At 43.0% G+C, this 23,988-nt stretch overlaps 1 protein-coding gene across 7 annotated transcripts in view; it reads left to right on the forward strand.

The window, feature by feature from the left end:
* The first annotated feature begins 3,889 nt into the window (after positions 1–3,889).
* ANP32B (acidic nuclear phosphoprotein 32 family member B) overlaps positions 3,890–23,988 on the forward strand; it is a 33,580-nt gene continuing 13,481 nt past the window's right edge. For 4 of the 7 annotated variants that reach the window (XR_006959872.1, XR_006959871.1, XM_047066766.1 and 1 more), the window contains exons 1-4: positions 11,450–11,503; positions 13,412–13,561; positions 17,086–17,208; positions 22,571–22,760. Coding sequence is in view for 5 of the 7 variants with exons in the window: in XM_047066766.1 (XP_046922722.1) it covers positions 11,465–11,503; positions 13,412–13,561; positions 17,086–17,208; positions 22,571–22,760 (502 nt within the window). In the remaining 2 variants the exon portion in view is untranslated. Of the gene's footprint in view, positions 4,160–7,352; positions 7,477–8,709; positions 8,733–11,449; positions 11,504–13,411; positions 13,562–17,085; positions 17,209–22,570; positions 22,761–23,988 lie in introns of those variants that run through there. The other 3 variants (XM_047066770.1, XM_047066781.1, XM_047066787.1) reach the window with 3 other exon arrangements.

The following is a 23,988-nucleotide window of genomic DNA, read 5'->3' on the forward strand; positions in this document are numbered from 1 at the left end:
ACTGCAAGGATATATGCCTTAATGGTGGAATGGTGGATATGTCTCAGTGGTAGGAATTTAAATTTTAAATTTTATTGTCTGGGCTTTGGTGTTTTGACTTTTTTTTCTTTTTTCTTTTTTTTCCCTTTCCACCTCCTCCATGATGAGCATGTAAATCTTCTTAAAGCAGAGAAAACAAAAACTTTTTTCAGAAGCAGTTGTGAGGACTAGTGGATCATAGTAACAAGAGTGAATTATAGTGAGACCTTAATGACAGAGAAATCCAGGTTCTTACTGGCTACGTGAGTTCCACTTGGCTTCACTGAACCTGTTTCCTAAACAATGAAAGGGGATCATAATCTTGTCCCAGTGAGCTGTTGCCAGGATTAACTGAGATGCAATGTACATGAAAGTCCCAAGCACAGTACTTGGCATAAGGATGGTGTTTAATAAATATTAAACTTGACGAGTCATAGCTCTTCATGCTGCACCAGGAAGGCCTAGCACTTACAGCTGTTTCAGAGAGCAGAAAGGAATCTGGTTTCTTTGGCAGGGGCCCCTTACTAGACCTGCAGCTGCCTACACACCTGACACTCTTCTCCTTCTCTGTTTTTACCATCTGGAGACTAATAGGATCTCATTCCTTACCCCATTTTCATCTAACTGTTTGCCTCTTTCTCCCTTTGTTTCAAGAATCTCAGCTGCCTATACAGTATTTTTGAATACATGTGACATTCTTTTCAACATAACACACATTTGCAGAGCACCTGTGTCCTAAAGATGGCCCCAGACTTCTACTCTCCATACCCTCAGAAATACTTGAGCTCATAGTCTATTTGTATGAGCTCATAGTCTATTTGAGAATCTAGATCCTTTGACTCCCAGTTGGGGTCTGACTGCTGTAGCAGGTACACACAGGGTGTTGTGGAAACCCAAAAGGCAGATTTGCCAGTGTATGCACATATGCATGGGAGAGTAGGGGGAGAATAAAAGTATTCAGTATTTAAAGAACAATGATTTCTATATCACACGTCACACGTCAGCTTCATATAGTATCTTCACTAAAGAGAAAACGTGCCCATTCTGCTAAATTGGCTTCAAAGCCAGTCACACCAATGCTCGAGTGGGGCTGTTTCCTCCCGTCTTCAGATTTATTCAATTCTGTTCACAGCCACAAAGTTTGTGGAAGGCTCCGGTCATCTGATGATGTTGCTGAGGCAGTGGGGTGGAACAGGGCCAAGGAGTTACAAACTAGCTCAGAGTGTTCTCCTCGGACATTTTGGAGCTTATTGGAATACACATTCTGATTAACGGGCAGTTCTAGGACTCAAATGAGTGCCCAAACCGGGCATTATTTGACATTTTTAAAAACTTATTAGGCAAATGTTAACATTAATGGGAGCAAAAAGAGATTCACCCATAGTTCAGACTCCCTAAGAAACTAAGTGGTTTTCACTTTTGCTTATTCTCTTCCGGCCCTTGTTCAAATCCGTAAATTCCTGGACATGGTAATCATTGTAGATTAGATACAATTATATATTCTACTTCTTTCTTACACCCAGATGCATACTCAGAATGATGTTAAGTACAGCAACACTCAAAAGTAGGGCACTGTGACAACAGCCCCTTCAGGCCTGTGGACTGACCGTCCAGTGGAAGATGTTGGCAGGGCAATGAGACACACCCTGTTCTGCCTGTGTTATTTATGCCTCTGGCAGTGAAGCCCCTGACAAAGAAGCATGTCACTGGAACACATGCTCTTTGTTCACAGAGGTGCATGCCAGCACCGGCTGTGTCAGAAGGGACAGTACCGGGTTTGTAGTCTCTCCTCCTCTGGCTCTTTTGCTTTCTTTTTATTTGCTTGCACATTGTGGCTATGTTTATTAATTACTTTGTAGCTTAATCTTATAAAACAGACATTTATCCTGTGAGCTATGTAGCATGGGGAAAGAGGCCTTCATAGCCTTGCGTTGGTTATAAAGAGAGGACAGGATCTCAAGATTTGCCCCTTTTCTCCCCAAGGATCAATACCACCTCTCCCATGGGCCACCAGGTTACCACTCTCTCTGGCACAGAGCTACCATGTTCCAGTCTCCTTCAGCATCTCTCCTTTGCCTGCGACATGGACACCTGCATGCTCCGTTTGGTGTTAAAGGCTGGCTACAATTGCTCTCAACCTCCTGTTCAAAGCAGGCCCCATGCTATGAGTTCATTTCAGTTGGACTGATGGTGTAACAGAAAAAAGATGGCAGACTCTGGAGTCAGACTCCTCTGGGTTTAAATCTTAGCTCTGCCTCTTAAGCCATGCAGCTTAAGGACCCAGAGCTTCAGTTCCTCATCTGTAAAATGATTAAAACACAGTCTACTTCACAGGGTTTGAAGATTATATGAGACAGAACATATTCAAGCCCTAAAAGTGAATAGCTCAATTATTGCTTGTTAGCTCATGTAACTGATCTGCTAAGTTTTCATAAAAGCCTTTATTTTATGGCCCTGTGGTTCTCATAACCTTATAGTTACAGACCTCCTGTGCCATCCTGAAGACTACTTCCCTCACAGATTTTCCCGTCACAGAGATGTCTGCTAAGACTAACATTTTACATACAACACTCAAGAAACAACGTACTAAAAAGTTTTTGCCTTTTCCCAAAATGCTTCTAAAACTTTTTTTGCTTTGAAATTTTAATTCGATACTTTAAAAATTGGTATAGGTGGTTTCGTTTGCCACTAAACGAACTCAGGTAAAATGGAAGGGGATTGAGTCTGTCTTAACTTCAAGAAAACCTTGTTAATGCATAGAATTGTGCATTTTTCTCCATTCATAAGTTGTTGTCAATCTTTGGAGTCTGTCTATTAAGATTGTATCTGACTTGACCCATGACATATTTACTTATTTTAAGCTGAATACACCCTGAAGTGACTCCCCGGAGGTCTGCAAAACAAACTTAGTGCTCTAACCTTGGCTCTCAGGGTGCTGTCTGAGCCAGACGATTACAAAGGCTACCTGCCAAGCTTCCCCGAAACGCAGCCCAGCAGCCCATCGAGAATTACACACCTCGCAGGGGTACCCTGAGGAATAAATGAGATAAAAGTGTGCGGAAAAACTTCGTAAAACTTCGAGACCCCATTAGAAATGCTCATTGCTGCCTTGCTAGCCTATGTTTAAATGTTAGGAAACCCAGGGAGATTCTCCGAAACTCGGGGACGCTCGGTCCCTCTGTGGCTCGGGCCGGCGCCCGGGATGCCCTGTGCCCACAGGCCGCGAGGGCCAATTCCGCCCGGTGCCGCGCGGTGCAACGCGGGACGGCCGCTATTCTGCCCCCGACGGGGGTCCCCGCAGCACTGGCCTCCCGCCTCCAGGCCAAGGGGTGTGGGGTTCGGGCTGTTGGCTTCGCACCGTATGAGGGAGAGGAAAGCGAACCCGAAAGCCCCTGTCCCGCGCTCCCTTCACGTCTCCCGACTTCGCGGGCGTCGGGCCGGCCTGGTGGAGCCTCCCTGGACAGACTAGGCTTTAAAGACCCCCGCAGCCCTCCGGGCAAACGTCCAAGGGCGGGCCGGAGACCCGCCTCCCGGCGCGGCGAGGTGGGGCCGGGGGGAGGGGGGGTCTCACTTCGGTTGCGGGCGGGGAAGCCCCCGAGGAAGGTCTTACATCAGCCACCCCACGTGCAGTCGGAGGGAGGGAGGAAGTCGCTCCAGTCCCCGGGGCTGCGCCTTTCCCCCCCGGCCTCCGCCCCTCCCGCCGCGCGTCTCCCCGCCCCGTCCTTGGTGCAGCCGCGGCCGCCGAGCCGAGCAGCGCCGCGCGGGGCCGAGTCAAGCCGAGCAGCCGCCCGCGCCGCGTCGCCGGTTTAAGCGCAGTGCGGGGCCGCGGCCGGGGGCGGCGGTAGTGAGACCAGCGCTGCGCTCCAGCCCCCTTTTCCCTCCATGGTTTCTCTCCGCTCCCGTGAGTAACTTGGCTCCGGGGGCTCCGCTCGCCTGCCCGCACGCCGCCCGCCTCCTGGGACCGCGCCGCCGGCCTCTGCCGCCAGCAGACCCCTTCCGACGGCCCTCGCTGCGCAGGCCGGGACGCCTCTCCCCCCTCCGCCCCCGCAGCGGAAAGTTAAGTTTGAAGAGGGGGGAAGAGGGAAACATGGACATGAAGAGGAGGATCCACCTGGAGCTGAGGAACCGGACTCCGGCAGCTGTAAGCAGAGACCCCGTCGGGCGCCCTCTCCCCCCGATGACTTGCATGTAATGGTGGCCACCTGCGGGGCCCGGGCCGCGGGTTCGCCAGCCCCGGCTCGTAGAAGGGCGCAGCTCGCGGGCTCGGACAGGGAAGGCGGGCGGGTTGGCGGGCGTGGAGGGGGGGAGCGAGCGCGCGGGGATTAACTCTTTGGCGCCCGCGGGCCCCCGCGGCCGTCTGGGGAAGGCAGTGGGGTGGGGGAAAGCAAACTTTGAGCTCTTCGCCCGCCGGGGTCCTTCCCCGGAGGAGCGCGTGTGCGTGTGGCCGGCGGCGAGGGAGGGAGGAGGGGGTTGTGTAACGCTGGGAGCCATGTTTGCAGCCTCCCGGGATGCGCGGCCGGGCGGAGGCCGGGCCTGCCGAGGAGCCGCGCGGCTAGCCGGGGCTGGGCCGCCCGGGCTCCGAGCGCTCCCGGACGGCCTGGGAAGGGGCTCGGGCGGGGCGGGGACTTCTCCGGTCAGGCCTCACGGTTGGCGCCGGCCGGGCTGAGGGCCGGGGCCGTGGGGGTGAGGAGGGGAGGCTGTCGGCCTCCGAGGGGGGCAAGGAGCCCCCTCGCGCGTCCGGGGGGCTTGGGCGGGCGCGGCCTCGCGCGCGCGGAGCGGGGGAGGGGCGAGCGGGGCGGCGGAGGTGGCGCAACCGCCGCCCCTCCCGAGGCCAAGTTTGAAAAAAGGACGCGGTTCCCGCCATTTTTCAAGCCTAAAAATAAAACTTTCTCCCCCATTTCTTTCGCTCCTCTTTCGTCCTCCGGGCCTTCCCCACTCCCGGTCTCCCGGGACGCGCCCTGTTCGGCCCAGGCCAGCCGTGGTGGCGGCGGCGACGGCTTCGCCTTTACTCCTCTCCGCGGTGGCGGAGCCCGGGGCCCCTGCCCGGAGTCTGGCCCCTCGGTGTGGGCGGGCTGCGGCTCCTCGCGCCAGCCGGGGCGCGCCACGGTCCGACGCAGCGCCATGTTGGCGGGCGCCCGTCTCCCTCCGCTGCGTACACCGGCCTGTGGGTTCGAGCCGCTGCTCCCGGGCCCAGACCGTGGTTTGTTTTGCGCCCGCTTCGCCGGGGCTCGGCTCGTACTGGCGGGAGCCGCGCGCTCCGGCCGCCGCCGACTCCTCCGGCTCGACTCCTCTCGGGCGCGCTGCCGTCCCCCTCCCCCGTTCTTAAAAGGGCAACGCCAGGCGGCCGCCTCCGCCCGGGCTAGGCAGCGGGGGTACGGGCGGGCCTCGGCTGGGTTCGCGAGCCGCGCAGTCCCGGCGGCCTCTGCCCCCGCACGTGCTCCAGGGAGGCCGGCACCCGCCGCCGCGGCTGCGTGAGCGGCGAGCGGGGCTTTGAGAATCGCCTCTTTCTTCTCCACTCCTGCCCTCGCGGCGGCCGGGCGCGGGGCCATGTTCCCCGGCGCCCGCGCGGTGTGGCCTTGTCTCCGCCAGACCGGGGCCTCGGGTGAGTGGCGTTCCCTGGCCTTGGGGAAGCCCAGGGCAAGTCCTCCCACCCTGCCCCAGTCGAGCGATGGGCGCGCTTCGTGGAGGCAGGTAGCTGTGGGTAATAAGTTGCTAACTTGTGGAAATTCGTCAACCAGTGTTTGCCTGGTGTCCCCACAAATGGGGTACCGGGCGGGCCGCCCCGCAAGCCCCCCCCCTCCCCCCAGCGTCCCCGGAGGATATGAGGGAGTTGGGCTTCTCGGCTCGGCACTCTGGGTTTTAAGGTTGAGGTTTGACCAGGGCCGTCCCTTCCGTCCACAGTCAGACATTTTGTGTCGGCCACGTGCTAGTGTAATGAACGGTTAAGCCTCCTCGCACCCTAAAACTTGAAGAGTGGTGTTCCCATTTTGAGGAGTTGTTAATTTCATACCTTTGCGTTATTACTGCGTAGCTGCACGTCAGTGCAATGTGTGGTAGTTAGATTTAGCCAACATTTCTAAAAGTATGCACATGGGACTTCAAAGCGCTTTAAAATCTGGAATTTGAATTCTTTGTCCGCAAACTAAAGTGCTGTTAAAGTAGTAAACTAAAGTAAGAGCAGTGTTCTTCCTATCAGGGAAGCACAGCTGGAATGATGTTCCCACTATATGGAATTTTTTCCTATGCGATATCTAATATGTTACTTCTTAGAAATGGGTATATAGGTGCAGGTTTTAACTTTTCAGGTAATCCTCTTAGGCCTTACACTCTTGCCAAAGACAGGTCAGAGTCAGGTGATTGTTTCATCAACGTTAAAAGTCAGTTTATCTTTGGCACTGTCCACATTTCAAGGGTTCAAAAGCAGCAGGTGATTAGTGGCTACTATATTGGACAGGACTAGCCTACAGCAGTCCACTGGTTTATTAAATAAATATTTGAGTACCAGCATTATGGCAGGGCCTGGAAAAGCAGGGTGAAGTAGAGAGCAGCCTCCTCCATTCTGAAGCCTCAGAACCCGGTGGTGCCTATTGCACTGGTGCGATTTAGGGGCTTTGGGAGCATCCTGGGAGCCTGCCAAGGTTGGGGGATAGGCAAAGAAAGGCTGCCCTAGGGAACCTGAGGAGGAGACAGAGACAGCAGGAGTCAGGTTCTTAAGAAAGGAAAGCTTTGACCTTAAACTGGAGGCTTTTCAGGAAAAAAATGCAGTGGATTTTGAAGGAAATTCTAAAAGAGGAGTTAAACAGTGTTTTGCGCAAAAGAATCATCCTTGCGGCAAATGAAAAGTTTGAAGATGACTCCTTTAAAACCAAACTCAGTCACATGGCTATTTATGTTTGTTGTGGGGCCAGCAGTTACAGAGCAGACTTGGCCTCTGGGACCCTTGTCATTTGGGAAAAGAAAAAGAACCCTTTCTTCACTGAATGTATAATATGGACAGGAGCTCTTAAATGCATACATGCATCCCATGGTTGACCTTAAAATCATCAAATGAGAACTAAGACTTTGAGGAGGGTGAAGGTTTAATCACATTTTTTTTCTTTGTTTAGACCAGATGGGCTTTTATTGTGCCCATGGCTGTTTTTTTTGTTCGTTTGTTTTTGTTTTTGAGGTTTGAGTATGACCCTGGTAACACTTTTACCTTCTTAGGTTCCTTGCCAGAATACATGAGACCAAGATATAGGTTTAGTTCACCTATTACCATATCCTTATTCCTTAAAACAAGTATGGACATTTCTTTAAGAGGGTACTTGCAAAGAAATGTGTAATTCGTTTTTTTTCTAAGACCAAAAGAGCTCTTCACATGAGGTGTGTTTTCATAGTGGAAAAAATGGCCTAAGATGGCATTTAAAAATAATCTACATAAAGAATGGAGATCACCATTTAAAACTATAGGCGAAGGTAAGAAATACTTTATGCAAAATATTTGTATTGTCAGTTACTTCACTGAGAGCAAATTGTGCAGTGCTGGAACATACCGTATACACTACAGAAATTGGTATTTTCAGATGTGAAATGAGACACTGGCATTCAATAGTGAGATGTAATTTAGTTATATTCTAAAATTGGAAAAAATATGTGTTCTTTATGTGAGGCTCTCATCCTTCCATTACACCAAACATGACACTCTTTTCCAGCACACTTAGCCTTGATGTTAGCTGTTTTTCAGTTTTCCATTCAAAGTTAGAAAGCCCAGCAGTTCTGTGGTTCACAGTGGATGTCCATGTGGGACCCTGGTGGGCTGTGTGCGAAGACTAGGCACTTCTCACCCATCATAAGAATTGTCTTTCCTTAAGAGACACATCTCCGGTTTCCCCACTTTTATGCCTTTTAAAATTTTTTCCCCAACTTTTGCCATCTTGTGTCTATTAATGTAATTTTGAGCACAATGGGGTATTCTGATTGGTTGCATAGCCAACTAATTGTTGGGTTTTTTTTTTCATTTTATAAGTAATCTAAATTGAAGAAAAAATTAGATACAGATAAGCCAAAAATCCTGGATATAGATAAACAGAAATAAAATAGGGTGGGCAGGTGTGTGTGAGATTTTTATCTAGACATTCTGGTGTATGGTCTACCAGAATGTCTGTTTTTTTCCAAAGTCAAATTCTGTTAATGCATATATTATCTTATTACATAAATAGAGTAAGCTTCTTTATCTCTCTGTCACTATTATTTTACAGTCTTATTGTTAATGTCTGCATGGATCATAACTTATGGGGTGGTTAGAAGGGTTTTTGCCATTTTAAATAGTACTGAAATGAACTTCTTGTAATGTGAATCTTCTGTCAAATTGCTGTTTAGAATGGTTCATTTCTTTACCTACCCACCAATAGGATATGAGTGTTTCCTTCTCTCATGTTGACAGTTCTGTCACCTAAACACAGCTGAGAACCACTGATCTAAATTTGTTCTGTCATTTTGAAAACATTATTTTAAAATAATGGTAAGGAAAAAGTTGAACATTGGTCAACTCAGAAGAATGGAAATTGGCAAGGATGACAGAAGTTACTTATTCTACATTTTTGGATGATTTCACTTTCTGCAATAACCATGTATTACTTTTCTAATTAAAAGAATTGGTAACTCTGTAATTCTTCCATGTTTCCCCCTCCTAACTTATAACTGGGGAAGATCACCCAAGCAATTTAAACCAGGTAGGTTTTGTTTTGTTTTGTTTTGTTTTGTTTTGTTTTTAAGTAGCCAGGAGAACGGGAAGTGAGAGCAAGTTGGAGAGGGTGAAAGGAAAATTGCTTGATTTTTCTCTGTGACCCCTAGCACCAATCGCCATAACTTGGCTACAGTATAGTTCAGATTTTTCAGTGAAAAAGTATTAGAAAACAGTACTGTTTTACTGATAGTTGCAGGAAACAAAAACACGAGTTAAATAGGAAATAATATGGATTGCTTTCAGTTAAGTGTTTATCCTGAATTCATGTTTGGAAAAAATATATATAGTTTAATTAGAAAATGGTGCTGATGAGTGAATTGGCCTTAAAAGTCCTATCCATCTTCAAGCAGAAGTCCAGTTAACTTCATCTTGGACCAAACAGCTCCCTGACTTGTACACACAAATGTACAAGTGCCTGCCCATCCTTACCTCCTTAGATAGTAGCTCTGGGAGGATTTGGAACATCCAAAGGAGAAGCTGGGACCATTCTTTTCTTGATTAGAATCCCTCATTTATTGAGAGGTCATGGGATTATCTATCCCCAACTCCCTCCCCACTGTCCCCTCTTCTGCAGTTATCTCCCTTGCAAGTGAGTCAGGATCCCTTCATAGTCAAGGTGTAGAGGTGGAGGAGGCTTAGTTTTCTCAAATGCTGCTGACCCCATGCCTGAGAGCCGACACCTTTTGCCATGTTCTTGTTTAGAACTTTAAACGGGCTGGAGGAAGGCTGCTGAGGGTTGACTTTCCAGACCTGTTATCCTGGGCACAGCCCCAAGTGGAACCCTCCTGTGGCCTCTGCTTTCTCCAGTAGTTCCCACTCTTGTCTGCATATTCCTCAGTGGCTGATCCTCCTACTGTGCCTGTGGCGCTCTGTTCTAGCAGATAGCATGCTTTACTACATCTTCAGCTTCTTGGAAAGGTCAAGGGGCATGCCTTCTCTGCTGAGCCATACAATCCTCTGCCCTACTCCCCCCCAGTAAATTCTGTTACCTTCTACTCATGGAGAAAATTAAAGGTCTCCAGTGTGCATTCCCTGAACTTCTTGCTCTCCCGGTTAGAAACTCCCCTACACCTGTATCCATCCTGACCTCTGTAGGAAGAGCTCCCTGCCTCCAACAAGAGTAGAGTGATCTAATTTTTAATATGTATTTATTGTTGTAGTTGAACATCAGTTTTTTAATGTGATCTGTATTTTTTATGGCTTGTCTGTTTTTTGTCCATGCTTCTTTTATTTTTTTTCTCACTTAGGGTAAAAACCGTATCCTTGAGCAAAAGATAAATAAATGCAAATACCTAAAATTTTCATATATCCAGAAAGGTCACATTCTGGATATATGTTTAAATACTTAAAAGTATTTAACAGACGGGTTGGTTGCCATTTTAAGTTAGGAACTCAGAACTCAGTAACAGAGACTCGAATGTCGGTATTCTTTCATCTAGCAACAGATTGTGAGGAGAGAATCCTAATTACAAAAGAAATTTTACACGAAGGTATTGTGCCATTATTATGATAGGGAAAATTAGAAATACATTCAACAGGGAGGATTGTGAAGTAATTTTTGGTACATCCATATACTCTAATGTTTTTAGTCATTTAAAAAATATTCAGAGTTGTTAAAATAAGCTAAGTAATAGAGTTTTATCTCACTACATTTGAAATATACAAAGAGACTGAACTAATATACCAAAATCTTCATAGTGACAAACATAAATATTACTTGCATTGATGTGATTATGCTTGTGATCAGAAAGAGGTTCTCTTTATATCCAAGTTTTCTATTGTATCATCTACTCAATCCCCTACAATCCTGACACAAATCCCAATACAGTACTCTGACAAGACTGTGACCAGTTTTCCTCATTTAACAGTTGTGAAAACTCTTTCTTATACTGAGATATAGTGGTAACTAAAGTAGACATCACCCTGCCCATCATGAAACTTGAAGTCTAGCAATGACTTTTAAAATTGTTATACTTGTAATAAGTTAACATTATCACCACTGAAATGCTAAATAAGGTTATGTAGAGCAAGCTCTCCCCACCACTCAGTTTCTCTTCCTGAGAGATTTTCTGTACATAGAAGAAAGTGTGTGGTCTATAGCATAAAGGATAATACCCATTCTGCACATTTTTCATCCCACAGTGTATCTTGGAAATACGTCCCTTGTTGATGGGCCTTTAAGTTGTTTTCTAATTTTTCAGTCCTTTTTCAATAACTTCTCATGCTTTATTTCCATAAGCCTTTACACGTGTTTGAAACTAATACTTCACCATTGGTACCACTCTGTTTTTCTTAGGTCTTTCTTGCAGGTTCCTCAGGGTTCTGTCGTTGGCCCTCTTCTTAGGGATTCCATCCTTCCACTATTGTCTCTGCCCTGATGACTCCAAATACAGAACTGACAACCCGCCTCTATTCCAAACCACATTCCCAAGGGAACCTTAAACTCAGTAGCCTTCATGGTATTCATTACATCCACCCCTCAAAAAGCCATTCCCTGCTTATTTCCATCTAGCTACATGGCTCCCATTTTTGTAAGCCAGAACCTCAACTCCCCTCCACCATCTTTCATACCCAGCAACTAAACCTGCAGATTTGAACCATTTAACATTTTTTTTCTCCCAGTTCCTTCCTCTTGATTCCTGTTTTGCTGTTTGGTTCAACAAACCAGTTGAAAGAAATATCCAAAAGGTGATTTCACCCAGTGACCTGGGAGGCAATATGGCTAAATCTAATTTGTCCTCATTTGGCTTTTGGCATATAAGTGTTACTCTGTATAATTTGGATCCTCTGTCAGATAGTCATAGAAAATCCCCCAAACCAAGTGAGAACATTTTAGTTGTAGTGCTGTATTAGGTGTGTGGGCAATTACAGTTGACTTTATTTTTATGGTTTGTTGGTTTGACTTTTTTTTTTTAATACAAAAGAAATACACGCTTAGAAAAACCTCATTACAAATATGAATAAACAGCAGAGGTAGGTCCCTGTCATACCCCTACTCCCTTTCCCCAGAAGTTACTTTTTTAGCACTCAGTATGTTCCAGGTGCTATTCCTCTGCAACTCCATGTGGTGAGTACTGTTATCTTCACTTTGCAGATGAGGAACCTGAGACACAGAGAGGTTAGGTGAGTCTTCTGAGATCACACAGGTTGTAAGTGGTAGAGCCAGGAGGATATGACTTCAGGCATCTGTTTGTAGAGCCCACCTCTCCTCATTTGACACCTTAAGTTTTCAGAAATACTTATTTTCCGTAAAAAGGGGGGAAATGGCAGAGATGTGTGAAGAAATGTGGAATGAAGGAAAGAAAGACTTAAAGGTGTAATAGGCCTGCATGCATCCTAACTGAAACCAGGGCTTATGAGGAGGAAGTAGACAGGGTAGTGAGAAGTAGTGAAGAAGCAAGTGAGAAGTTGTGGTGTTGTGTGTATCACGACTCTAAATCTGTTTCCTTCTCTGTAAATGGGGGGAGGGTGTTGTGGTGCAAAGAATAATGAGTAAGTTCTCTGTAAATGATAGCAATTACCAGAATACTATCCTTGGATTTTGCACTGGAGGATGAAGACATTACTAGCTCATATTTTTTAGAACTATGAGTATCTTACTTCCATGTACCTGCTTGATTAATGCTATCAAACATGGTAGATTCACCACAAGAATGCCTTTGGCCGTTACTGCCGTTAATTCTAATTTGCATCACTGTAAATTGACCAAAATGTGTTAAAAGTTGCAAGTTTCAGAGTCAACCACAGAACAGGAATGGAATAGGGATTATCATGGTAGATATTCACAGACTGTTTATTAATTGATCAGTATTTAAAATCATGGGGCACCTGGCTGGCTGAGTCAATAGAGCATGCAACCCTTGATCTCAGGGTTGTGACTTCAAGCCCCACGTTGGGCTTAGAGTTTAAAATAAATAAATAAATAAACAAACAAACTAACTAAAATCTTCAGATATGATACCCTTGGACAGATTGGAATTCTGAATTTCAGGATCCACAAAGGAGATTTTATGGCCTGAAAAATCTAATTTAATGTTTAACAGTTTTCTCCCCTGGAAATATCTTCATCACATGTAACCCAAATTGATCTTTGTTTTGAATTAAGGCCTCTTGTGTCTTGACCCCTTCTATTGTCAAGATAATCTTAGTAAAGATGAGTAAATGTATAGTGCAGAAACGTGTTGCCAAAATCTCTTAGCGATCTTGTTGGGAAAAGCAAATGTTTCCTCTTTTCCTGTGTCCATCTCCTGGGCGTTGAGGGAGACTCAGCCCTGGAAGGGGTGGGGTGGTCTTCTCTGCATTTATAGTTAAAGCCGCGCCTTGGGAGAATAGACTTGGGAAAAGGAATGAGGGAGATAATAGTTTCTTCACCTGTATCTTAAGAACTGTAGTTTCTGTCTCTGGAAAGTAAAGCGTTTAAATCTTTTTTATACCATGGTGTAACATTCCATCCTTGATATCTAGTAGTATATTGTTACTAAAGGCTTAATCATTTTTCATTTATTTATAACTGTGATCTTGGTTTAAGTAGAGGCTGCCCCTGTATGTGGGTGTTTTTGCTCCGTGTTTATGGTTGTAGTTTTTGCTTTGTTCTTTGTTTTATGTATGTTTTTGAAAGCTTGGTTTTGTTTTGTTTTTTTCTTTTTTCCCCTTTGTCATTCACAGGTTCGAGAACTTGTTCTGGACAATTGCAAATCAAATGATGGGAAAATTGAGGGCTTAACAGCTGAATTTGTGAACTTAGAGTTCCTCAGTTTAATAAATGTAGGCTTGATTTCAGTTTCAAATCTCCCCAAACTACCTAAATTGAAAAAGGTAAGTACTTTTTCTTCAGCAGTAAAAGAGAGAACATTATGAGAAGGGAAACATAGGTGATTTTACTTGTAAGGAAGCATTTAGTGTAGCAGAAAGCACATGGCCTTTGGAACTGGGCATATCTGGGATTGAATTCCAGCTCTATCATTTCCCTGATGGGTAATCTTCTGCAGGTTACTTAATCTCTCTAAGGCTCAATTTCCTCACCTGTAAACTGGTGCTACCACCTGACCTTACAAAATTGCTGTGATGTTTGGAAATAATACATGTTGGATGATCAATAAATAGTTATGAAGCATAATTATTTTGTGAATAAGTTACTAATTAATTGCTATAAATTTGTTGATATGTTAGCTATGTGTTTTTTCTTAGTATGCTCTGGTTTAGGAACCACAGGGACCTCTCTTCATGTTTTGTTTGTTGATTAAGGGTGAGTTTCAGTAAAGACTTCAGATTTGTAATCTATGATAATTCAAACCCATTACGAATTCTTAATGATTAGAAAGAAAGTTTAAAATGTGTTGTGATTAGGCGCACCTGGGTGGCTCAGTTAGTTAAGCATCTGACTCTTGATTTGGGCTCAGGTCATGATCTCCCAGTTCATGGGTTCGAGCTCCACATCGGGCTTTGTGCCGACAGTGCAGAGCCTGGTTGGGATTCCCTCTTTCCCTCTCTGTGTGTGTGCCCTGCTTGCACGAGCACATTTGCACTCTTTTTCTCTTTCTCTCCTTCAGAAAAAAAAATTAATTAAAAAAAATAAAATGTGTTGTGACTGCAAGAAATCACTGTAATGAAGCTACTGTATTTCCCTATCCTAATTGATGGCTCATTGTTCATATTTTATTGGTCTAATTATAAACCAGACCCCCCCCAACTACCAATAAAAAACCCTCAAGGAAAATGTTTTCTCATGTCCTTACCCATGTAACTGTCACTGAGCTCCAGAATGTTAAAACTGGAAGAAACTTTGCTCTTCTAGTCCCTTATTTTATAAGCATAGCAATAGACCCAGAAAGGTATAGTAATTTGCCTAAAGCCACCTACAAAAGAGGTTTGTACTAGAGCCAAAACTAGAATCCGTATCTCCTATTTCCTAAACCATGCTTTTTCTGTTATATAATAAAAGATACGTGGTCACATAAATATTGCAGAATTTTCCACTGTTTCGGTGTTCACGTTATTAGGGATTTTAAGCAGAACTGTCATCCAAAAGTACACATTGAAGTCTGGAATCAGAATTAGACAAAATGCAAATAGGCTGTTCCTGTAGTCTGTTTGAGTCCTGAGAGGAACTTGTTTTGGGTTAAGTATATGAATTAAAAACAAAAAATGTTTACTTATTTGCCTTAGTTAGGTAATAAGTGTTCAGGCAGTCCTCATGAGTTTCAGGTAACTTAGCTTCCTATCAGGAAGAATAATCATGTTATATTTAAATTGGTAAATAGTTCCCTTTCCTTCTGTTAAGCATCTACTTTAGAGGTTCAAATATAATCTTTTTATATTTACATGGTTGTTGGTGACATTGGGAGCTCTGATTAGCCCATTAAACAACTGGTGGCTTTCTGGCATGTATCTACATAAACTTGATGCTAGTATGATTCTAGTGTGTATTTTGTGTTGTTTTCCTAGCATCCTGGTACATTTTCCTGATGTACTGTGGTCTGTGTGCTGTCAGACTTAACTCAGAAGAGGAGTGAATCAGTGACCCATCTATATAGGCTTTATCAAATTCTTCTGAAGTCTTGTTAATCACTTCCTTGCAGAGTTAGGGAGGAATGGAGAGATCCTACAAATCAAACTTAAAGGCAGATAAGATGTTCTCACAACTGATACAGACCTTATTTTCTTTCTGTCCTAGAGCACAGATTATTTTTTATCAAGAAACAGGTTCTGAAAGAAATTTTGTTGTACGAATGTCACAGGTTTCCTAAATTTACACATTGATTTCATTTCAAAATAAACATGTCACTAAATGCTTTGGCAGATTGCCTTGTTTCTCTGCTTCCTAAGATAGTCATGTTGAAAGGATACGAACATTACATAATGTGTGATATTCCAACTAACCAAGAGAAATGGTCTCTTTGTTTTGATTTACTAAAATCTCAGTAAAGCTAACACTTGAGTCTTTGTTGATTATAGACTTGTATTTTTAAATCTAGACCATGACTAGATAATCTGACTGGAATATCCCATGGGAAGGAAGAAATGTTTTGAAATGTTGCAGTTTCATCTTCTGAAATATTTAATAACACCTAAGTTGTTGAAGACTTGAGTTGTCATTTAAAGTCATTCTTCCAACAGATATTGAAGTTTTTAAAAGTTCTCTGTTCTGCATCATGTAGTTTATTTCATAGCATGCCAAAGACCAAATTACATGAAGTTTTCATGCTATTCTTTGTACGTAACATGGTGGGAAAGGCAAATTCTTCTGAAGCTAGCCCGCCTGGCTTCAGAATCCTGTCACCACCAGAGCTACTTTGTGATCTTGGCCAAGTTTTAGAGTCGTCTTTGTAGTTCATTTTTCCTTATCTGTAAATGCGGGTAATAATTCTACCCTACCCCATAGGGTTAGTAAAAGTAAATGAGTTCGTGTGTCTCTAGTGCTTCAAACATTGCCTGGCACTTAGGTACTGTGTAAGAGTTAGATGCGGTTACCGTTGTTGTTGGCACTTAAAATAGAGAATTGAAACCAGTTGTATAGCCTAAGTTTTCTCATCTGCAAACTGAAGAGTTTGAATTATATGCTCTCAACTGTCTAACTTTTCCAGGCTCCAATTTCTTTCACTTCCCATTCTGATTCCTTGGTGAAGGCTCTTTCTTCATTGGCACACGGCTTGCTGTGCTACTTGACCTGCAGCTAAGAAATAAGAGTAGGTTCTTATAAAGGCTAGTGCGGCTTTATGCAAGAAGTGGCCTCTGGGGACTTGGTTTCGGCAACCCTGAAGCTGTTGCTCCACTCACTTTTCTGAGGTCATGGAGCTTCTTTAAGGGCTTGTTTTGGGGCCTGTCCCACTCCTGTAGCCTTCAGAGCAACATTCCCTGGTGGCTTCCAGGTATAGAACCCTACAATGTGTCAGAACTCTACAGACCAAATTAGGTTTCGAGTCGCCATAGTGAGCTTTGTTTGGCACACGGAATAAGCTGCTTAGAATGCACAGACCATTTACCCTTCCTGGCAGGTATAGAGTATTACAACTTCTCAAAGAATTCTAATTTGCTTTGACCCACTTTTTAGGTTAGAAAATGGATTCACTGATATTAGGAGCCAGATCTTGAGCAAACTATTACAATTAGCAACTGGTTAAGGAACTCTTAACTTCTAACACAGCTCTTCTTATCCATCCTGTTTCTCCTCTTCCCCTGAAATGCTCTTGGAATCTATAAACTATTTATCTGTGTGTGAACAAACATGCCCTGATAGGAACAGAGATTATTTGATCTTGATAAATATTTAAAAACTGTATTTGGTACTTAAAAGTGTTTCTCTGTGTGTATTTGTGTGTATATTGTATATTCTCTTGCAGCTTGAGCTCAGTGACAATAGAATCTTTGGAGGTCTGGACATGTTAGCAGAAAAACTTCCAAATCTCACACATCTAAACTTAAGTGGAAATAAGCTGAAAGATATCAGCACCTTGGAACCTTTGGTAAGTATGTGAGAATTTGGAAACCAGGACTTATTGGTCATTTTCATTTTCATATTTCTTTATACTGAGGGAAATGCTTGGAAATAGTAATTGATCAAGAAAGTGGTGGTTCTTACTATAATACTTTCTAGAGAAGGTTTAAAGATCAGGGCCTTTCTAGTTCTGTGTTCTATGGCTTTGCTCTCCCTACCTGATACTGCGCTGGTGTCCTTTCACAGGGGAATTCTTTTTTTTTTTTTGTCTTTTTTGAGTTTCATATATTGACCATAGCCTTAAACATTTATCTTAATTTTTTTCCCCCCAGACTGGCCAGGCTATTCTATACTGTTATACTTTTATAGAAAAAGCTATTCATACTGGTGGCATATCTGAGTTGTAGGTGGAACAGTCCAAGGACAGCTCCAGTAAGTTTTAGGTCTTCTAATTGATTTTGTGCCCCAGCTGGATTGCTGTTGGCTAAAGTTTTGCATGGGAACCGCAAAATCCTCCTCAGTCTTACATACTAGGATAAGCTATGAAAAGTTAAATTTAAGTGCCATTTGGGTTGCAGGCTCGCTGTGTGACCTTGGGCAAATTGTTTCTTCTCCCTGGGCCTCAGTTTCCTCACTTATGAAGCAGGAAGGCTAATAATCTCTGCCTTACCTTACTTAGAAGTTCTGAGAATAAAATAAGGTAATACGCTTAACTCTGCTTTGTAAGTCGGGAAACTGTACTAATGGGGGTCCAGTCCATGTGGAGATTGTAGGCCAAAAAAGAGCTGGAGAGAGAGGTTAATGCAAGGTATGGGGCAGCCTCCCAAGCTGTTGTGTTTGGCTGCCACCTGGAAATTTCTATGAATTTAAGATTGTTAAGTGACTGATTTCTCTAAATATGATATTCTGTAAATTTGGCATATATACAGAATTCCATTTTAATATGGCTAATGGAACTCCAGCTTGTTTCATACTATCCAAAGAAGCCTGTGGCTTCTTAACTGTTTTTTACGTATACATAAAGTCAAGTGTTTCCATTTGACTCACCTTACAAATGTTAATTGGAAGAGGTTTATGTAAGCATATAGGAGGTGTCTCAAGATCTGGAAGAGCAGAACCCAAGAGGATAAGGCATCTTTCTCTACTATCTCTTTCAATTCTGATGTCACAATACATTAAAATATTTGGGTTTCACATCACTTGTACAGAATGCTTTATTAGTATTTCAAGGAAGGAAAGGTAGTTAAATTGTGACTTCTTTTAACAAAGGATTTCCTGCCAGAATTATAGCATCTTTTCCCTTCTAATCAATAATTAAGGCTCTACTCCAATGTAGGCTAAATTGCCTTTTATTGAGTCCCTTTATTTTTATGTTTCATTAAGTGGACCACATTTAGCTCATATTTCTCAAATGTTAGGAGCCTGTTTCTTAGCTTTGCTTCATGAATTTTGTCCCCTTTTCTGTTATAGGTACACCCCAGGTACTTGGGCTCCTTCCTTTTTTACTGGTTCTGTTCTTTTCCTCCAAACCAATCCCCATTTCCAATATTTAAGCAAACATTTATTGAGTTTTGCTGTATTTGAGGACATTGACATTTGCCCAATGTGTCCTCCTATAACCCAGAGAAAAGAGAAGAGATGAGGAAACCAAGTTTAGAGAGTTTAAATAATTACTCAGTGGCCACATATCTAGCGATTCAAATCCAACTCTGCCATTCTTTCCATTGCCTTTGGGACCTATTCTTTTTACCTACAAATTTATTTCATACCCAAATTGACCTTAAACTGGGAATTCCAACAGGAGTACTAAAGTAAGTGCTGGTGTCTCCCAGTTGACAGGCTACACCAAGCCTTTATTGTTTATGTGTCAATGATAGGCCTATCGATTCACAGTCATTGTGAGCATAAGAACACCTTTTTTCTAGAACAGAGTGCCACACAGTACCTTCTCATGCTGGATGACTGGCTGTTGCCTAATTCTTATGCCAACTGGAGTCCTCTTTGATGTTTCACCAGAAGCCTTTGTCAGTGTCCTAGCACACAGAGGCAGAGCAGAAGCAAACCTTGTATGGGATTTGTTTTCTTGGGTGTTCTGACCTGGTCATTGATGAATGAGGGCCATTTGGTGGTTGTGAAAGTCTCAGTCCCCAAGGACAGTAAAGAATGAGAAATAATCATAATTGTATTTACCGTTTTTAGAGGATCTGTTACGTATCATACACTGTAGTAGGTGCTTTATGTGTGTTGTCTCATTAGTATTCCTCAAAAAATATTTCTACAAATAGAATAGAAATAACATGGCCCTCATTTTACATATGAGGAAGCTGAGGCTTGGGAGAGTCTGAATCCCTTGTCCAGAGTCACACACTTGGCTAGCCAGTGACAGAGCCACAGTGCTGCACACTCCGCGTGGAAAAGCCTGAGCTCCTGCCATTCTCCTGAACTTGTTGTTCACATTCCTAGGGGTGTTAGGGTAGGTCTCCGGAAGTTATATCCGGGAATAAAAAAAAAGCTGTAGGAGAAGGTGAAGGGGGGGAATGTTGGGTCCATTTTGTCTTCTGAAAGTTTTCTTCAATGGGAAAAACACCATCCTCATCCTCATTAACCACGTACATTTTGAACACCGTCTACTTTGAGCCCAGTTCTTACAGTCAATGCAATGATTGTGAATGCCTCTGCTTGCTACAGGGACATTAATCGAGAGACAAAGAAGGCATCAATTCAAACTTCCTTGGACACCTTTTTTAAGAGACCTGGGCCATCCAAACCATCCCCCAAAGCCCTTCTAAATTCTAAGAAGGCAAGCAAAATTATTGTTAATAAAATGTTTAATGTTTATTATGGCTAGCCTATTAGTTTTAGGCCAAATTTCTGGTATGGTAGCATTCTGATTTTTGGGTTTCTTTTTTGTTTTTGTTTTTTTTAGCAGTATTTACACATTACATTGGGGTCCTGAATAATCTGTGGGTAGTATATTTGGGGCCTTAAAGCACAATTTTAATATTTTAAGCAATTCTGGAGTACTACAATTACTTGGAATTTTGTTATTTGCTTTCACTTCGTTTTCTAGCATACTGTTTGGCATGTTTGAATTATTCATAATGGGTCCTTTTCTTAAGTAGCCAAAAACCTCACAGATACATGGAGTTTCAGTAATAGGTGAGCCTTGGAGGCCTGTCTACTGTGATAGTAGATGGAATTAGAGAAAGGGCTTGAGGCATTGTAGAGCATTAAAGATTAGGGGTTGTATGTATTTTTATGCATCCATTTCCTGAGTATAATTTTGAGAAGTGAATGGCTCGTTCCTTGAGTAAAGAATTTTTAGACTTTGGGAAAGCTGCCTAAATTTACTTGTGGTTATATCTTAGCTGGTATAGAGTCAACCTTTTTGTGACGAGAAAAGAGTTCCCAGTGTGTCAGCTAGTTGTCTGGGGTGGTATTTCGACATTTTTTCCCTCTTTGGCAAGAAGTCCTACCTGGGCTTCTGGAGGTCAGGGCCTGCCCAGTGGGGAACCTAGTCTGAAAGCTACACAACATAAAAGCAGCTCTCCCTGTCATTAGAAGTTCGGGGACAGCTTTCTTATGACCTCAGGGGACTAACTTACATAAGCACATTATTTGATCCATAAACTCTTGGATCATTGTACATTGGTGTTTTGAGGAGTGCATTTGCCTGTTGCCATAACCCTGTTCGGTGTTCCCTGCCTGGCTGTCTGTTCCCAAGGGCTGCTCAGTGAAAATAAAACATGTGTAGGAACCTCTTTGACCAGGAAGATGAAGATTCTGTAAGTGCAGGGGTCAGCCACCCTTTCCTCTACAGGGCCAGATAGTAGATCTGTTGGGCTTCTGAGGCCATACAGTCTCTGTTGCAACTACTCAGCTTTGCCGTGATTGTGGCACAAAAGAAGCTGAACATAATACATGGCCGAGTTACAATGAAACGTGTTTTACAAAAACAGGCAGTGGACCAGGATGGACCAGTTGACTTTTGCCAAGCCCTGCTTTAGGGCAAAGATTTTTAAATAATTTTGTAACTCTCCAGAATTAGATACCTCAACTCCTGATGACAAGGTTTTTTTCATCTACATTTCTTCCCAGGTTCTTGTAAATGTTGAAATAGTTTTCCCAATAAAACATCAAAGCCTTCAAACGATGTTTATGTTTTCCAACTCAACTTTACACAGAGATCCTCTTAGTTTTTTTGTGTTAGTACTACTTTCTCAGAGAATACCAAGCTTTTTCTCCTGATTCAGAACCATTAAAAGTGACATTTATGAAGCTATATGTCATATGCCCTCCGGGCTTATTGGCCATATTCTAGAGGGCTCCAGGCTACATGCTGCTTCATGTTTTATGTTTGCTTTTTAAACACTTGTCCCTCTTCTCCTTCCTAAGAGGCTCTGCTGTACTTCTGCTGCTCTTTCCTTACTTGCCTATAATATACTACCTCTGCCCTCCCAATGTCTTCTTTCACCTTGAGTCACAACTTAGAGCTGGGATAGAAATACTAGTACACAGTTGTAATAACAAATGAATCTCTGAGTAAAACAGATGGACAGTTTCTTATCTACTTTGGCTACTCAGAGCACTTTCCTTGGCCCAAGCTTTAAATCTCAACTATTTTGTGTTTCAGATAGAAGACAAAGTTCTAAACAAATGAGGTATTGCCAAAAAATTTCAGGGTATGGTAAAATCAGAAGAATTTTATATCAGAAAGCTCTGGTAATAGTATTGATCTCCCCGCCTCCCCCCAAATTAAAAAAGAGTAATGTTCCTCTCCTGAAGTTTCAACTCTGAGTGCCCCCCACCCTTTCCCCAGCCTGTACTGCCTCCTCTCTTCCTGGAGAGTAACCGTATCACTACACTTTGTGCTTTATTATATTCCGTTCTCTAGTGTTTCACATTTGTGTCTTCGAATAGAAATCTCAACTACCTTAAGATTGAATTGATTGATTGAATTTTTTTCCCATCCTGTCACCCCAGAGCTTTGAAGACTAGGCTTGATATCCATCAAGTTCTTACTGACTATTGGGTTAGTTAGATGTTAAAACTTAAGTTTTGAACCAAATTTATTGAACCTGTTTGATTTGTCTCATACAGTGAAAAGATCTAGTTTAAATATTTTTTCAAATTTATTTTTCTTAAAACTACTAATGCTGCCAGAAAAAGACCATTCTCTGAGAAGGTAGATGTAGAAGGTAAATTGTAGAAGGTAAAATCTGGTGACTTACTATAAAGGTTGCAAAGGACTTGAAATGTTTTCCTGAGTATAAAATTGAGTCGGTAGCAGCTAACTGAAAAGAGCCTAGAATTTTACCTCTTTGAGAGATGGGTTTTGTTGCTTATGTTCCTTTGGTTTAGAAAGTATGTTTTTTGATCCTTTTCTTCAGAAAAAGTTGGAATATCTGAAAAGCCTGGATCTGTTTAACTGTGAGGTTACTAACCTGAATGACTACCGAGAGAGTGTCTTTAAGCTCCTGCCTCAGTTGACCTACCTGGATGGCTATGACCGAGAGGATCGGGAAGCGCCTGACTCAGATGCGGAGGTGGATGGTGTGGATGAAGAAGAGGAGGATGAAGGTGAGTGGCCATAACATCCAGTGAACCTAATTTTTGCCTTTCAAAGGTCATGAGGAAGCTCCAGAATGTTGTTGTTATGGAGAAAAATAGTATGCATGTGTATAGGCATTCCATTAATTTGGGATTAGGACTTCTGTTGAATTTTAAGAAGCCCTTGGGACATTGAAGCCTTCAAATGATTCGAAATAAAAATGGCTTGTTAGCTAGTTAGTCTTGAATTTGGAGAGATCATAGACTGTGCCCTAACATATTGAAGTAATTGTGGTTTACACTTTACTAAAAGGACCATCATCTCATGTCTCCCTGCCTGTTCCAGTTATTCCCCTTTCTTGGTTACTGTCTGACTTAATCCTCACAAACTACGCTCTGTCAGCACTTCCAGATTGCACTTCCTGGTGCCCGTGAGCTAGGTTAGGTTTCTGTGCGTGCTAAAGCATCCCCTCATTTACTTCTTTCATAACCTGTCTCTCTGCTGTTCTTGTCCCTTTGAGCTATGCTATTACAATCTTCTTGGGTAGGAACTATCTTTTTCATCTTTATTCACAAGGCCTAGCACTTCGTAGATACTAGGTACATGTCCGTTATATCCAAATGTAAATAAAGCAGCTTTCCTTGCATGGTGACCCACTGATTCTGAGCCACTTAGGATAAATAGTTTCTCGCCTCTCCACTGGCTTAAAAGGAAGCAGAGCGATCACTTTTCACATAAGTCAGCATGAAGAAAACTTACTCTCAGAATTCCTGATGTTGCTGGAATCTGGTATTACTGTATTTGAAGCATTATTTTAAATGTCTTTTTCTTTAAAGATAAAAATCCACAAAAAGAAATGGGCAAGAAAAGTAGAGGAGGAAATCTATCAGGCAGCTTGGGTGCAAATTAATAGTGTAGTACTCTGGTAGCACTTTTGCAGTTTTATGGCAGATTTGAGACAAGGTAATAAAGGATGGGATGTAGGTTGTAAAGTGGACACAGAATAGGACATCTCCCTTTGTTCCAAATGTTCACTTACTCCCTTCACTTGCAGGTTCTCCGTTATTCCTGAAAACCATTTGTGCCTTTTTGTCTATTTAATTAAGCTCACTTTAAACAGGTTGAATGGCTGTGTGTGCAGGAGCATGTAAGGAAATTACTTGGGAGGGTGGAGAGCAGCTCCTGAGAGGGAGTATCAGTCAGGCAACAAATTTGCACATTTCTTAGGTGTCGGGCACTGAGGTATATAGTTCTGAA

Source organism: Lynx rufus, unplaced genomic scaffold (genome assembly GCF_022079265.1).
Source record: "Lynx rufus isolate CCGP_SWC_20201006 ecotype Redwood Valley unplaced genomic scaffold, mLynRuf1.p SCAF_10, whole genome shotgun sequence".
NCBI classification, from domain to species: domain Eukaryota; kingdom Metazoa; phylum Chordata; class Mammalia; order Carnivora; family Felidae; genus Lynx; species Lynx rufus.